Source organism: Athene cunicularia, assembly GCF_003259725.1.
Source record: "Athene cunicularia isolate RWA chromosome 17 unlocalized genomic scaffold, athCun1 chr17_part1, whole genome shotgun sequence".
NCBI lineage: Eukaryota > Metazoa > Chordata > Aves > Strigiformes > Strigidae > Athene > Athene cunicularia.
In genome coordinates this window covers 6,366,573-6,383,704 of record NW_020799122.1, presented here as the reverse complement: position 1 = coordinate 6,383,704, position 17,132 = coordinate 6,366,573, and the positions used below count along the sequence as shown (strand labels likewise).

At 43.3% G+C, this 17,132-nt stretch overlaps 2 protein-coding genes across 4 annotated transcripts in view; one reads left to right on the top strand and one right to left on the bottom strand.

The window, feature by feature from the left end:
- The window catches only part of SPOUT1 (SPOUT domain containing methyltransferase 1), a 33,436-nt gene extending 31,753 nt beyond the window's left edge, over window positions 1-1,683 (bottom strand). For both annotated transcript variants that reach the window (XR_003399602.1, XM_026860596.1), the window contains exon 1: window positions 1,679-1,683. The gene's annotated coding sequence lies outside the window, so the exon portion shown is untranslated. The remainder of the gene's footprint in view (window positions 1-1,678) is intronic.
- The window catches only part of LRRC8A (leucine rich repeat containing 8 VRAC subunit A), a 23,139-nt gene that overhangs the window by 360 nt on the left and 5,647 nt on the right, over window positions 1-17,132 (top strand). For both annotated transcript variants that reach the window (XM_026860593.1, XM_026860592.1), the window contains exons 2-3: window positions 1,010-1,135; window positions 11,730-13,893. In XM_026860593.1, coding sequence (XP_026716394.1) covers window positions 11,737-13,893 — 2,157 coding nt within the window. In that variant the 5' untranslated portion in view covers window positions 1,010-1,135; window positions 11,730-11,736. The remainder of the gene's footprint in view (window positions 1-1,009; window positions 1,136-11,729; window positions 13,894-17,132) is intronic.

The window sequence follows — 17,132 nt, the reverse complement described above, 5'->3', positions numbered from 1 at the left end:
GGGCAGGCGGGGCTGGGGCGCAGTCTGCCGGCGGGGGAGCCGGCGCTGAGGTGCTGAGGCTCTGGGCTGGTGCCGAGGCCGTCGCCTGAGAGGAGGTGGGGGGAGAAGGTCAGAGAGTCCTCTCCTCGGAACGCTTCCTTTGCTGCAGTCTGTCACGGCTGGAATAGAATAGCTTTGATTATGAGGGTGTTGCTCTGAAATCTGTCAGCTCTAAGGGTAACTTCGGGGTCAGGAGGAACGTATTCTTGAACATCTTCACCGGTATGTGGGTTTTTTTTTCCCTCCAGTGATGTCCCTTCCTTTTAATATTTCCCAGTTGTTGACAAAATGCTTTCTGATGTTCTGCAGTCCTCTCCGACATAGCTAGGAGGCTGGATGCTTGAGAGAGATCTCAAAGCTTAGTCTGCTCCCTTGACTGTTTTCCCATGCCCTATGCTGACATGCAGGAAGCAAGAAAAAAAAAAAGCTGTTGTAATTCTTGTTGATAATGCTAAACTGCTGCCACTTTAAGAAATGTATTTGTAGGTAGGTGTTGAGAGGAAAGGGGGTAGTTGCTTGAATCCAGAGTGGTTAGGAACATGATCTATATTTTCAGATATTCCTGACAGTAACATTTAAAAAAAAAAAATCAGGCTTTTCAGATGAGAAAGTAGTTAGTAAAGCCATTAATCCTTTTTCCTATAAAAAAAAAATCAGGAAGTTAATCTGCCCCTACCAGTTTGTGTTTAGTTTTTTTATTAATATTCAGCATCTCCTTTGACTGGGTCTGCAGCAACTTCTTTTTGCTAACTTCTGTTGAAATAACAGATGTTGGAGACTCCTTATTCTTAAAAGTTTTACTTGGCTCTTAGAGCTCTTACTATCTTTCTAGGTATCAGGGTGTCTCTGATTCTCAGTGACCCTCTACATTACTCCTCACTTGTTAATAACCTTTACCAAGCTTTTACATGACATGGTCCCTCTGAACTTGATCTCTTCTTCTCTGTTGATCATCTCTGTTTCATTTCAGGGAAGCTGTTCCCATGGCGTGTGGGGAATGCAACGCTTCAGCACCTGCTCAGGATCCAGCACGCAGGAACATCGTCCACTTCCAGCACAGAGAGCTGAAGTGCAGATAGCAGAACCCAGCTGCAGGGTAAGGGCTACAGGCTAGCTACTGAGTGGTAAAGTAAAGCCAAAAACTAACCAGGATACAACTTAAACATAGTTGCAGAGCACGGGGCAGTGGTGAGATGACTGATAAGGGGAAAGGTGGTTGATCAGAGGGTGATACAGGGAGAGTTGGTGGTATGCTAATCGAATACTGCAAGCCCTTAATCAGCTTTAGATGAAAAAAGGGTAAAGGAACTGAGTATTTTCCAAAGTAGACTGTGACTCTTCCATATTCATCCATACATCTAACTCCTGGCTACGTAAACCCAGACTTCTCAATGCACTAAACGGTAAATACTTGAAGGCTGTCCAGTAAATGATTTGGTGACTGCTACCTAGGAGGGATGCAGCTGAGAAGTAGCAGGAACTGTTCAGTTTGGTAGGTGCTCTTCTGTTTCCTGTGGGGTGATGTTTGCAGTGCTGTACAGGCATCTCCTAGGCAGTTGTTCACAGTGAGCTCTTAGGAGCGCGCTGGCGAGTCACCCATGTGGGTGTCAGGCAATGACAGAAACTAGTTGCAAGAAACTCCCTGCTTCCTTGGTTCTTCACTAGGATAGTGATGAAAGGTGTTGCAGAATTCTGTGCTTATCTTCAGGATGAGAAATGCTGTCCAGATTGGCAGTGTTCTGAGCAGCGAGATGTGCAGGATGTTGCTTCCAGCATACAAGTATCCCTAAGACTTGTCTGATGTTCTGGTTAGTGTTATGGCAGTTCACTGATTTGTTTTTCATACAGATCCTCTCATGGTATTTGGAAACCCAAACTGTATTCATGTAGGTCAAAGACAAGGTGCATAAATATTTTTCTTAAAGTATGCCAGAAGCCATGTGTGTTAATGTTTCCATGTTTGAAATGTGGAGTGCCTGAAGCCTTCCAGTGATGATTTACTGAATGTTTTGAGTTGATTACATTCTAGTAAATGCTGCAGGCATTCAGAAAGATGGTCTGTGGTTTGGGGTTCTGTGAGACTTCTTTATTTAAATAAGCAGTGGAGGCAGCTGTATAAGTTTTTGTGTTATTGCTGTGTGATTGGAGCAGGCTTATTAGAGGCCTTCATGTAATTTCTCCACATTCTAAATGGTTTTGTTTAGAAGAATACTTAAAAAGGAAATGAAACTCACCTCTCTTGTTAAATTGAGCCTAATTGGTATCTAGGAAAACAGAGTAATGTCAGGTGAGTAGCGGTGGAGTGCAGAGAAGGGTTTAGGAGTTTAGTGTGAGGCTCCTTATTATGGAGGGGGTGTGTGTGCATAGCCATTGTTTTGGTAATGATTAAAAATTAACATTCAGCTGCAGTGTGGAGAACCTCCTTTATGCATTTTTTTCAAAAATAGCTTCAGTTTAGGATCCACACACTAATACTGAACAGGTGCTTGGCAGTGTACATGCTTTGAAGAGCATATTTTGAATGCTTTCAAGCATTTTTTTCCTTAAACTGTTGATGTGGTGTGTGTATTTTGTATTGCAACTTGAAATCCAGTTCATATAGCTGGGTTATACATATCCCTCCTGCTGCTATGAAACTGTATTTGAAACCAAAAGCTATTCAGTCATAACCTCCCTGCTGAAATAATAGTGCTTCCTTCTTGTGTACTAAGCATTGTTAACATTTGCTATAAAATTACCTTGGCAATTCACAAAGCTCCTCTTGTGACAAATCTGCAAGCTGCTTCTCTAGCTACAGCCTACCTTTGTGAACAGTAAAGGTGTGTACTGGAGTAGTTAACAGGTTCTGCTTTTGAGTCTTGGTTTTGTCGTATCTTGGTGATGAAAGGATAGATGGCCTGTCCCTTATTAATTGACTAATGCAGTCAGAAAATGTTCTGAGCTGGAAATCACAGACAGTGTTTTGGAGCTCATGGTCCTGAAGACAAGGCTTATGGAGTATGGTGAATAGGTGAGTATGTGCTTATTCCCCTTTCTTTCCTCAGACTGAAGCTAAATATTATTGTGCTGATAGCTGATATCTTACTTATCTTTTTTTTGCTCTCATCTGCATCTTCTTTCATCTTAACGGGCTCATCTTTCTGAGCTTGAAAACAGCTGTGGCAACACCCATGGATTTCTGCATGTTGTGACAGTCTGTCAGCAATCAATTAAGATTATCCTTCCTTAAAAGTTTTTACTCGCATTGAATCTAGTATCTTGATTTCTCAACCTGTTGTTAGATATGTCAAAACTCTGTTCTGTCCACCATTTCTGTCTTTAGCTGAAACCAGTTGGTTACCTTTTTTTATATGGCTCTTCTCAATGCTGCAGTTAAATGCTGAAGAGCCTTCTGCAGCTGATGAGGTGCTTGAAGCTGTTCTGATTGTTACAAGTTAATGCTGTTGCTGTCAGTTTATCTTAAGTAGTAACTAACAGAATTAATTCAATCAGTTGCATTAGTCAGTACTAGGGAGTGTTTCATAGCCTCCTGCTGGAATAAGGCAGTCGTCCTTTGCCAAGACAAGCTCCAATGCCCTGTCCTTGAAGCATCTTTTTTTATGGCGAAGAGTAAATTAATTCTGGATAGGAAGCCTGTGACCATGTACATTCATAATTTATAAGCTGACACAGACATTTTTCTCTGGTTTGCATCACTGTTGCAAGTCATCTGATAGCACTTAAATTTACGTAGCTGTATGACACCGACATACAGTTCCTGTTGCAATTGTCAGTGGTGCTGATAACTTCAGACTGTGTTCGGTTCTATGCAGCTGGGGCAAAATGCTGTCCGAAGTCAAAAAATGTGGCAGGCCAAGCCAGGTCTCTGTATCTGATAGTGCAGATGTTCTTCCTCGTACTTGTTAGGACAGGCTTGCTTGTGTGATGGTAAACAGAAGCTGTTGTGCTGCACTGTTAAGATGTCAGTCTTGCATCTGACAGGAAGAATCAACTAAGGGATAGCTGTGAAGATGATAGTGCTGTCCATAGTGTAGGTGGATGATTTTTTCATGAGCTTCAGTAAAGATGTTGCGACCCAATCAGTTCACTTTGTCCTGCTGTATCTTTGGGCCTTGGGTGGGACTGAATGTTGCCTACAGCTGCTGGATGGTTGTGTGAAGACCAGCCTACCTTTCTCTCAGGGTTGAGTTCACTGGCTGTTCCACTAAGTGAAGAGTGTAAGTTCTGGCAGCTGCCATTCTGCTACTCTGTCCATCAGTCTAAATGATAAATGACCCTTTAAAATTCACGTGTTCTCTGTCTCAGAGGAAATTGTCCCACAGGATATATTTTTTTTTTAAGGCAGAAAGGGCCTGATGTAGTGATAATGGTTGGCTCTGGCATCTGGCTTCACTGCTGTTTATTTCCAAACAGCAAAGGACAAAATCACTTGAGTTGTTCCATCTCATGTCTTGGACTTTTCCAGTTGATCATGTGGCTTTCCTTCTGCTTGAAATGTTTGCTGAGGGGTTCCTGAAAGCAGCTCTGTTTCAGCCTCCTTTTTTTCTTTTAATTCTGGGTCTAATAAACATGGGGGAGGAGACACGTAAATTGCCAGTCCCATTTCTGACCAGCAAAGCTCTTACATTTCCTGGTTTTTAACAAAGAGCTCTGTGTCATGCCCTTCTTTAGGATTTCAGGTGGCAGCATGCTGAGGAGGAGAGCTCTGCTCTGTTGAAAACTTATTGTAACATGTTGTAGCTCGTCAATAATCAGGGCTGTAGTCTTAACAGCATCAAGGTTTTTCTTTCCCTTATCTACTTCTGATGCTGTCAGCACATGAACAACTTCTTTCTTTGGGCTTCTGAGAGGTAAGAAATTCTGTCAGCAGTGCTTGACTTCTGCTTTGCTATCCACAATCTTAGAAGGAAATCCACTGAGAATTAAGAATATATATATATAGTAGAAGCTAGAGTTGAAAGAACTAATATACAGTGCATCCATGTCTACTTACCTAGAACTGTATTATGAGAGTGCCTCACCTGAAAGCTGCATGCCACTAAAGGTGAGGAGGACTTCCCTGGTTTCAGGGAGGTCCTGGGAGTAAAGGGTGGAAACTTAAATTCTTGTGTGTGTCACAATATCTTACATGTAGTCCTATTTTGCCAGTAGCTCCATTCATAACAGAATGCCCAACAGAAAGGAGGAGGAAAGAGGAGCCTGGATAAAGTGTTCAACAAATGATGAGTCAAGCTGACAAACTAGCCAGTGAAACAGAACAGTGATGTTGTTTCTGTTCACTTTGTCCCTAGCTGGGTATGCTGGCCAGCAGTTGTAGGCAGGAATTTCAAGCGCCATTCAGCCAGGTGTCTGTCAGCAATAAGTCAATCTTCACTTGTTTAGGTTGGATGGTTTTGGATAGAGGAGTTGTCCGAATCAGAGGATGCTTGCTCCTGCAGCAGTTGCTATCTTTGAACTTGTTAAATATCACAGGCGTCCTGGGGTTTATGGAAAACATTCACACTCTCAGCTTTGTCAGCCTTTATCTAGTAAAGTACATGCTGCTTTATGATGTCTGTCAGCCAGATACGTTTAATCTTGTTTCTGACAGGTTCTACTATTTAGGCGTGGTGTGCTCAGAATGTCCCTGTTCTTCTAACATGAGTGATTATCTTTCTCCTCCAGGTGTGTCTAGTAAAACACAGGATTAATGTTGGTGATGCTTATGGTTGGCTGAAGTTGGGGTAGGTTTGGCAGGCTGGTTATGTAAGTCTGAAACTGCTGTTTTTGTCTGTCATATCAGCCTGTTCAGCGTTAGTGGTGAGGCTGTGCTACACATAGGTAGGTGCCCAGCAGGCTGAGGCAGGGATGGTCGTCAGGCAAAAGGAGTCTGTGGTGGGATGCAAACTTGGATCCAGGTGAATCTGGAGGCACTGACGAGGTATGTACTATTTAAATATGGACTGTGCAAAGATTTCAGGAGCCCATCTATTCAGTCTGCTTTGATCCTGCTGTATGGCAACAAGGCTTTAGCATACAGATCTTTCCCTGTACAATCTCAGATATTGCTGGTATAAACTGTCCTAAAGTGGCTCTGTACTGGATATGAGTTGTAGTGCTGCTTTGGCGTAGCTGAAACTCTCAAAGGTGAAGTAATTTATTGGGGAGTGGTGGGTGAGGGACTGCTCAGGGACTGTGTGGTAGTTAGGAAAGCACTGTGGAATGCAAAAGCTGAAACACCTCTGAGACACACTTGTAAGATTTATTTCTTTGTCCTTCAGCATGCAATACCTAAAGCCTGCCTATTTAATTATACCCTTGGAAAACTTACTTCCTTATGCTTCTGATAAGTTGACAGGAGTTTAGGCAGAGATGTTCTGAGCTTATACAAGTTTAGTGAAATCAACTTGCCTTTAAACTTGAGTAAAGCACTCTTTCAAAATCTCAGTATCAATGCCTTCCATGTGGCAGCGTTAACTCTACTGTCCACAAATTCCCTGTTTCTGAGCTCCAAATGGCAAGTTCTGCAACTTGAGGTATATATGAAGGAGCTCGGATCCTTCGTCCCCAAGACTGCTCTGACACAGTACTTCCTTTCCAGTTATGACTGTTCCTTTCTATAAACTCCTTCACTCAGTTCATGTTCTGTGCTCAGCCTTCAGTGAGGCTACATGATAGAGCTGACTTAGGAAATGAAGCTTCTTCCTAGTAAACACTTTCCTGCTGACAAAGCACACAAGTTCAACTGTTGAAAAGAAACAGAAGCTTGAAATCTCTGCTGTTTGTCTGCTGGTCCTCTGGAGCTTGGTCTGGTCTTGGTCACAAGGGAGGTAACTTTATCTTTGTTAAGCTGTTTTTGTGCAAGGATTGTTCCTAGTCTTACACCAGGATACTATCATCCATGTAAATCGTTCCCCTGTACTTGTTGGGAGAATGTGTTCCAGCTACCTGCTTGGTTTCTACATAGTGGTTGGAATCACAGTGCCTATGGGAAGAATTCTACCATGCAGGGGAGCATCAAGTGATGGAGATGGCCCCTGAGAATCTGACTACTTGGAGTTAGTCTGCCGTTGTCAATCCTAGCAGCAAAACTGCTTGCCCTAATACAGAAGGGAGAGTGTTGCAACAAGAATCGCGTTCTAAAATGATTACAAAATAAAGTCCAAAAAAAAAAAAAATGACATTTGCATTTCAATGCAGAACTGTCTTTCAGGAACTAGAAATGGATTGCATGCATGGGAAATCTGGGTGAGGAGGGATGCAACTTTCTCACCTACTTTCTCAGGTTTTTGGTGGGCAATTTTCCCTTTTACTGCAGATGGAGTAAGGTTAGATAAGGTATGGCAAATTCCAGCTTCTGTAAAGGTGGCACCCAGTTGTATTGTTCTTCTGGGAGTTGGAAGGGTCTCCACTGCTGCCAGGAGGAGTGAGGACTTGCTGTGAATGTCCTTTTCTTCCTCCAGTGATCCTGTCATTGTTACTGGAAGGCAGGAGATTTCCTGCTCCACCCTAACCAGGGTTTAATTGGTGATACTGAGCTGTAATAAACTATCATGGGACACTCAGATGATTTTATTTTTAACTGTCTTGTAGGTGCACTGTGTAAAGGGAGATTTCCTACCCCATGTAACTGGTGAATAGAATTAGGGAGCCTGCTGTACTAATTTCTTGCCGGTTTCCTTCCTAGCTATCTTGAGATACAAATCAAAGTAAGCATAAGGTTGACTTGTTGGAAGAAATTAGGTGTTTCCTGGATTGGGCAGAACTAGCAACCCAGCACTACAACCAATGTCTGAAAATGCCTTAGCCATGAGACCCCAGTTCCTGAAAATAAGCCTGCTGGGGTAATTAGGAAGGGTCTAATAATTCCTGCAAAAATTTCTCTACTAAGAGTGATGAAGTACTGGAGGGAGGAGGAGGGATCTCTGGGGAGAAGTGATATCTAGGCAAGAGAAGGAAAGAGATAAATATGTATTTTTTTTTCTCTGTGTGGAATAGGAGGAGTAAGGAGTTGTTTAAATAGAGTAGTTTTTTATGAATCGTATCAGTGTTTTCACTGTGTATTCCTGAAAAGAGGGATAGGATCTTACACAGCATTTATGGAGAGCAATGAATGGTATGGCAGCATTTGAGTTCTTAGATGTAGTTTAGAAGGAGTCATTACAAAAGCCTTCCATTGCATCTGGCAAGAGTGTTTAAGATAGATGTGTACGTGCTGGGAGACTGCCATCAGGCTCTCATGGAGCCTTAGGGTGGAGTGTAGCGAGACCTCTGGCTCTCAAAGCCCCCCTGGGTTACAAATCTGATAGAACTGAAGCTGTGCTCACCTGCAAGCGTAGTTGGATTTCGGAAGCTAAGCCATGTCAAAGTGAAGTGTTCCAGCAGGTAACTTCAGTAGCTTTTGTGTTCCCCTTTTGTAAACCTTTCCAGGCTTTCTCTTATTTGTATTGTAGAAGTGCAGGGCTCTGCTCCCTTGGTCTGATTATGGTGGGAGGGATGCAGGGGATGACAGAGGGCATGTGTGTTCTTGTTTGTTTTTCCTTGTGGTTCAGCAGTATGTCAGTGGTCCTGCCCTGGCTCTCAAACCTTTCAGTAGCTGAACTTTCTCATTTCTCTATGCATTGGCTTGCTTTCCTAGCCAGATGTAGTAAGGGTCCTAACAAAGCCAAATGAACAAAAAGACAAAACAAAATCAGGTATATATCCTGTTTTGATGGTTCTGAAGAGGGAGGGAATGGATGAGTAAGGGGCCTGGGATAGTATAAGGCTTCTGTCACAAGTGATTAAAAGCCTCTGTCCCACCTAGAGATTCTCCTGTGGAAAATACAGAGATGAAGTGAGTTTTGACTTTGAATTTTCTTGTCTGTGTAGGTGAAATACTGGGGTTGCAACCCCAAGCCCCAAATTAAGGTTGACACATGGATGATTCCCACAGCCCTTCCCAAAGGGGGGTGAGTTTGCCTTTAGGCTTCCCCCCAGGGTGGGGCCGGCCTGGCAGGGAGAGCCATTGGGTAAAGGAGCCCCAGGTGTTAAGTAACCCAAGGTGAGGTGTCCCACTGAGAGATAAAAGCTGGGACCCCTTGCAGGCAGGGGCAGTGTCTGAGTGTGAGGTGGATGCCCTGTGCAGAGTTCCCTGTTGGGGAAGGACCTCCTGCCTCCCTGGGACTGGGCTCCAGTCCGGTCTGGCCTTTGTAAACACGGGCTGTGTAGAGATTCAGTATGTGGCTTCCTTGCTGTTATGTATTTGGTTTGTTGACTCAGTTGTCTTCCGTCCCTTCTATGGGAAACTGCATTTCACCATCTATTCCACCCATTGTTGGTCGTGCGGTGTCGTTGTTGGGGTCAGTGGGATTGATGTCGGTTATGTATAATCTGACTTGTCTGTACCCCCAGCGCTCACCCATGTACTGACCCTTTTGTATCAAATACAATTTGGTTATTGGTTCATCTTTATGCTGGCTGTGTCCTTTATGCTAGGCCTGATAATTGGCAAAACAGTAGGCTGAGGAGACATCCATCACCAGGAACTGGGATTCAGGGAGCTGTTTAATTGCTGGCTTCATTTGAGGTGTTCTGGGGTGTAGGGGGTGTAAAGAAAAATTCTGTACCCTGTTCTATTCTGGAATTAGTATTTCTGTAGTATGCACAGACAGGTTTTCTCAAATGTTTCTTGCAAATGGACTCTTCTCCCTGAGGTGGATGTATTTAGAGAAGGAAGCTGAAGCGTGGCTGAAATGCCTTGCCATAAGCTAGCAACAGGACTGGGAGGAGGGCTTTGGACACCTTGTCACTCTTATTCTAGTTGTTCAGAAGACATTCAGTTTTGCCTGTTCTTCCCTCTCCTTGTGAATGTGTAATCCTCTTGCCCAAATCTGCTCAATGCAGTCTGTTCTGCAAAGGCATGCCAGCCACTTCGCTAGTGCTCTGCAGCCTAACGGGACAGTGGTTTCTTCTGGCAGTGCTGTATATGGCCACTTTCATCCCTTGTTTCTGCATCCTGTGCCAGGATTGCATGAATTTACTGGCTGATAAATTAATAGATTTGCTGTTGTGCCTTGTTTTATGGAACTTCTAGAACAGGTATTGCCATTTTGTCTCTCAAAATTCCCCACTCTGAAAAAAAATTTTTTTTAAAAATTACAGGTCTGTCTTTTGTGAACTAATGTAGTATTGGAACTGGGTGGGCAGAAGGGCAAACTCTTCTTCAAGGATGACTGTCGTCTTTCAATCTGCAAGCAACTAGAGGTGGTAGCCTTCCCAAATAGAACTAAGTCAAAGTTGGCATTTTACCATTTATTGTTGTAAGCAGCAAACCAGGGAATAGAGTTCTGTATTTTTAGTGTCTCTAGGGAGTGCGGTGCTTTTTGAGTTCATGTTAGCAAGGGCTTCCTTTGCAGTTCTGTGCTGGAAGTTCATTTTAAATACAAACCTGAATTCTATCAAAGCAGGTTGTGTGGGCATCCCACTTGTCAAAGAAAGCTTTCTGCTATTGACCCTGCAGATCCACCAGGACTTGTTGGGACTGTCTGTACTAATAATATCTTATGGGTTGGGGAAACATGGAATTTTTGCTCCTCCTCCTTTACCATCAAATTCATGTGAATTTCAGAATGACTGAAAGATTAGTGCTTGACCTACTCCTGAATTTTGCTAGCCAGCACGATGTGGTATTACTGCTTTTTCACTGTCATTAGAACAAGTTACAATGACTTCATGTTCCTTGCTTGTGTTGCCTGTCAGAAGGGGAATTTTGTGACGGATTCATGGATCAGTCAGGCTTCCGGGCTTTCTATGGCTTGTTGAAGAATGTGCTCGAAGTTTCATCTGGAAGTCTGAAGAACAGAACAAGCACTGCCATAAGGCTTCTGCTTCCCAGAACCTTTTGGTTTTCTTTGTGACACTTAAATCCCAGCTGAGATGAACTCTAGGTGGGAGTGGTTGGACAGGGAAGTGAATTCTTCTAAGTATGTTTCCCCCTTCCCCTACTTCTGAAGTAAATAAGGCAAAGAGCAGCTGTTACAGGATTTCAGTACTTAATCTATCGGAGGGCAAGTAACTAATCTTTCCTTGGAAAATTAATGCAAAGGGAGGAAGGCAAAACTACTTCCATGGAAGGAAAAGTCGTCATAGCAGGCAACTTTGTTCTCTTTCTCCAGCTTGCTTTATCAATGTGAAGTGATTCTAGGAAATATGACTGTATTGTATGTAAATCATCTTCCTTGCCCCTGCAGTTTGAGAGCCACACAAATGCGGAATTGTTATTTTCTAGCGCAAACTCATGACAGCTATACTCTGTGCATGGATTTTATTGCTTCTAACAGTGCTGGCAAACTCCTTCAACTCTGAAACTCCCTAGATAAAACAGTAAACTCCCAGATACAGGTCTGGCTGGGGTAGTTTAAATCTGTCCTGTGAGCTTTCTTTTAAGTGTGAATGTCTTTCCCCACAGACTGCTAATGGCAAATACTGGTTCTGATGTTTTGTGATGATTGATCTCTTGGGGAAGACAGCAGCAAACTAACTTCACAGCCTCAGCTGTAGCAAATTACTCACAGGGACCCTCATTCATTTGTCTCCAAGTGACTTGAAATTGGGTCTCAGCTAATTCCAGTCTTGCTGTGCCAGTGCTTAACATGAGTTTTGTGATGCCCTCTTGAAAAGCAGAACAAAACAGTTTAAGCTGTTAATGCCTGCTTCTGGTTTCCTTTCAGGTGAATCATGATTCCAGTCACTGAATTGCGCTATTTTGCTGACACCCAGCCAGCATACCGCATCCTGAAACCATGGTGGGATGTCTTCACGGACTACATTTCCATAGTGATGCTGATGATTGCAGTATTTGGAGGGACACTTCAGGTCACCCAGGACAAAATGATTTGTTTGCCCTGTAAATGGGTTACCAAAGACTCTTGCAATGACTCAGTCAGAGGTTGGACAGCTGCAACCCCAGAACGTACCTACTATAATTCTAGTCTTGTGCCCTCCACCGATACAGGGCCTACGGGGATCCGGTATGATTTGGACAGGCACCAGTATAACTATGTAGATGCGGTGTGTTATGAGAACCGTCTTCACTGGTTTGCTAAGTATTTTCCTTACCTGGTGTTGCTACATACACTAATCTTTCTGGCTTGTAGCAACTTCTGGTTCAAATTCCCAAGGACCAGCTCCAAGCTGGAGCATTTTGTGTCTATTTTGCTAAAGTGTTTTGACTCTCCATGGACAACAAGGGCATTATCTGAGACAGTGGTGGAAGAGAGTGATACCAAGCCCGCGTTTGGGAAAATGAATGGCTCCATGGACAAGAAATCCTCCACAGTCAGTGAGGATGTGGAAGCCACTGTTCCCATGCTGCAAAGAACAAAGTCTCGAATTGAGCAAGGGATTGTGGATCGGTCTGAAACTGGTGTCTTGGACAAAAAGGAAGGTGAACAGGCCAAAGCACTCTTCGAGAAAGTGAAAAAGTTCCGCACACATGTGGAAGAGGGAGATATAGTTTATCGCCTGTACATGAGACAGACCATCATCAAAGTGATCAAGTTCATTTTGATCATCTGCTATACAGTTTACTATGTCAATAACATAACGTTTGATGTTGACTGTAAAGTGGACATTGAGAGCTTGACTGGCTACAGGATGTACCGCTGCGCTCATCCTTTGGCCACTCTCTTCAAAATCTTGGCATCTTTCTACATCAGTTTGGTGATATTCTATGGCTTGATCTGCATGTACACGCTGTGGTGGATGTTGAGGCGATCACTCAAGAAATACTCCTTTGAGTCTATCCGGGAGGAGAGCAGTTACAGTGACATTCCTGATGTGAAAAATGACTTTGCTTTTATGCTCCATCTGATTGATCAGTATGACCCACTGTACTCCAAGCGCTTTGCTGTCTTTCTGTCAGAGGTGAGTGAGAACAAACTGCGGCAGCTCAACCTCAACAATGAGTGGACTTTGGAGAAGCTGCGCCAGAGGATCACCAAGAACTCCCAGGATAAGCTGGAATTGCATCTTTTCATGTTGAGTGGCATTCCTGACACGGTCTTTGACCTCATTGAGCTGGAGGTCTTGAAGCTGGAGCTTATCCCTGATGTCACTATTCCTCCAAGCATTGCTCAGCTCACCAGCCTTAAGGAACTGTGGCTCTACCACACAGCTGCCAAAATTGAGGCTCCAGCCCTTGCCTTCTTGAGGGAGAATTTGAAATCTCTCCACATCAAATTCACAGACATCAAGGAGATTCCTCTTTGGATTTATAGCTTGAAGACTCTAGAGGAACTTCATCTGACGGGGAATTTGAGTGCTGAAAACAACCGGTACATTGTGATAGATGGACTGAGGGAGCTGAAGAGGCTGAAGGTGTTGAGGTTGAAGAGTAACCTCACCAAGCTGCCTCAGGTGGTGACAGATGTTGGTGTGCACCTTCAGAAGCTTTCCATCAACAATGAGGGCACTAAGCTAATTGTTCTTAACAGCCTTAAGAAAATGGTCAACTTGACGGAGCTTGAGCTGATCCGTTGTGACTTGGAACGCATTCCTCACTCTATCTTTAGCCTCCACAATCTGCAGGAGATAGACCTGAAGGACAATAACCTAAAGACCATCGAGGAAATCATCAGCTTCCAGCACTTGCATCGTCTCACTTGCCTTAAATTGTGGTACAACCACATTGCCTACATCCCCATGCAAATAGGCAACCTAACCAATTTAGAACGCCTTTACCTGAATCGTAACAAGATAGAAAAGATCCCCACCCAGCTTTTCTATTGCCGAAAACTTCGATATTTGGATCTCAGCCACAACAACTTGACTTCCATACCGCCAGATGTTGGACTTCTTCAAAACCTACAGAATCTGGCTGTGACAGCCAACAGGGTAAGTGAGCAAGGAGCTGAGTGTTCCTGTGTGAGTAAAAGTAACTCTGGCACCTCTGTTAATCAGTGTGACTAAACATGCTACAGTGCTGTGTGAAATACTCCTGGCACTGCTGTTCTGTTTAAATTATCAAGCTTTTGTTTCTCTCTGAGAGGTTTATCTAAGGCAAAACATTGCAAATACCTCCAGGGGTAAGTCTTTCTTCCAACAGCCCTTGTTCGGTAGCATTTCCTCTCTTAGTGAAACTGCTTCTAAGTGCCAGTTGGAGGCTGCTTAGAAATCCTGCCTGTGAGTTGTTTCTCTGCAGTTGGAAGCCTGTAGTCTCTGGAACTATGCACTTAAGCCTGTGTATTTCAGACATGTACATATGCTATGGCAGCAGCCATCTAAGGCGTGTATGTGTGTGGCTTACAACTTTGCATTTCTAGGGAATACTCCATAGTTTGATCTTGTAAGCATGCGCTTTTTGTGGAAGGTTGGATATGGACAGACTTATGAAAAATGGATGTTAAGATCTCACTCTTAAAATGCCTTGTTTTGTTCCAAAGGGTGACTTTGGAGAGACAGCAAAGACAGCAAAACAATCTTCTGCAGTGTCCTTACTTGGGGCAGAGTGAACTAAACAACATTTTTCAATTGTCAGTTAGATGTGAAAGTGTGAACTGTGGCAATTCCTTGACTTTCAGGGGGGAGGAAATACAGTGGCACTTTGCTGTGTCTCAGCATGATGCCTGTGGGTTTTCTTGTGTAATCCCAGATAGGTTAAGTCTAAGCCTTAACTGTTGAAGTCTAAGATCTGGGCAAGTTAGAGGGGATGATCAAATGTGCTATGCTGCCTGATTACCACAGGTTGTTTCCTGACTTGTGTTGGAGGGTGTTTATTTGCTTAAAGCAAACTCTACCCATGTTTTTTCTGGAACCTTTGTTCCTGTGTTTTTGATTATGGAGATTTCACTTACTGTGTATCACAAAGATCAGTCTGTGACTGCCCAGACTGATGTGCTGAGCTGAATGTCTTGTTGAAACTTTAATTCATTCTGTCTGCAAATTCCTGGGAGGCTCTTTTTCTCAGAGTTTATTACCACCTGAAGTTACAAAAGGCTCTGACATAACTACAAATTGCAGACAGATCTAATTAGTGGCTTCTGGGTACTTCTGGGAACATGCAGTAGAATTGTCCTGGAGCAGTCCTGGTTTTCACTGTCATATAAAGATCCTTACTGCTATTGGCAAGACACATTCATAACTGAACACTGTCAAACTGCCTGCGAGAGGCAGAGCAGCTCTAGTATGGTTTGGCTTTTCACAGGGGAAGTGCTCTCAAATCAAGTATTTAATTGCTAACGCAGTTCAGTATTACACAGGATTCCTAAAGTTCAAGTCTTTTGTTGGCCACTGAAGAGTAACTGCATGCAAGATCAGCCATTCAGTTGTCCCAGTTTAATAGCTCCTCACTCAGTTTTCCCAGCACTAACAGACTGTTCATATGGGTAAGCCCTGGTAAAGGTCATGGTACGCACACATTTCCTATTAAGTTAAAAGCCAAAATATTTTTTCAGGGCAAGTGAGGCTGATACGGGCAGTTTCTGAGGATGGCATTCACTAAAGATGAGGGATTTTTAAGCTCCAGTTCAGAACTTGGATAATTCTGTGCCATTTGTCTTCTGGCAGCCTTCCTAGCACAGCTTCCCAAGGGTTAATCTGCAGTGTATCCTCAGCAGTCTTGGGGTGGAGTGTCTCTTGTATGAAAAAGAGAGGCAGCTCCATTTTCTGCAGCACAGTGTGGCACCACCCATTTCTCTATGAAAAAAAATGCTAATGCAACAGGAAAGCTGGAGCAGCCTTTGCTCCACTCTGTTCTGAAGCAAAAGGTGTTGGGGACCCAGTGAAACAGCTGAGCTGTTTGTATCTTCTGCAGGTGTCTGGGCAAGGCCACAATTGCCCTGGGGCTCTGACAGCCTGCTTGCTTACAGTAAACAGTGACAGCAAGAAACACAAGGACTGGTAGCTGGCATTTCCCAAGGCCAGGAATTATCTCAAGTGTCCTCTCCTAGCTCAGCAGTCTTAGCAAATAGAGGCCTCTGGAGTTGGCTGGTACTAGTGTACCATTCTGGGAAGCAGGCTGTATTATAGCACGCTGCTTCCTTCCTAAACCAATACTTGTCCCTTAAATAACACTATTATTTTCAAAAGCCTGTGATCATTTGATTGCATGTTGCTGTTTGCAAAACACTTGACAGTACCAGTAACAATGACTGAATTGAATTGTCTTTAATTGGTCTGGTCTCATCTTGGCTTTTCCTTGGACTCCATCTCATTCAGAACTGATTACAGTCTAATTTAGCCATGAATGATATTGTGCATAATTGGAGTTTTAAAAAGGACACAGTTGCATTTAAAGGCAAATGATAGCTTCCCAGATGAGACTTTGAGAGGGGAATACTGAATTGCTACCTTTAGTTTGTAGCTTAGTGCTTGTTAAACCTTTGCCTTATTGTTTTCCTAGAAATTCTTTGGGAGGACTGGACTATTAAAAGGCTTTAATAGAAGTAAGCCTTATTAAATTAGTGACTCATGGATACATGAAGGTGGTGGTGGGAAAGCTAACAGCTGGTGACTTCAGGTGGTTTTTCTTGTTAGTTTTGACACTGTCCAAAAAACCTGTGCTTTGGAGACTAGAAAGTCCTTACCACATTTCAAAGCCCTACAGAAATCATGGAAGAATAGTCCCAGTTCTCAGGATCTGGAGATTGTACCCGAATAGCTTCTGCTCTTGTTACAGCAAAATTAGGTTTCCTGACTAAATCTGGTCTTCATGGTGTTCAGTAGAATACCAATTGTACAATGGCTACTTAATACAAAGGAGCTATGATCCAGTGACAGTATAAAGTTTGGGTGGAATGTTTGGGATGGAAAGAAGCTAATACTGATGGGAGCATGTGACAGTACAGGCCAGCTGTGAGAAGCTTTCTGGTCCTCTAATCCTGTCCTTGGCGATGCCTTTTGCTTTAGCAGCCCTCACTGGTGATATTTTGTAACTAATGCAATTGAGTGTCTGAAAGAAGAATCCATATGATCATGGTGTAGTGACTTTTACTTTGGGAACAGCCCTTATGGTGGGAAGCAGGAGCTTACTCAAAGGAGAAGTGGATGATTTAAAAGCAATGCTCTGTAAACATTGAAGCATTGTGTGAGCTTGGTTTCTTATGAGCGTGTGTCCTGTTTGCTGGTGACTTTGC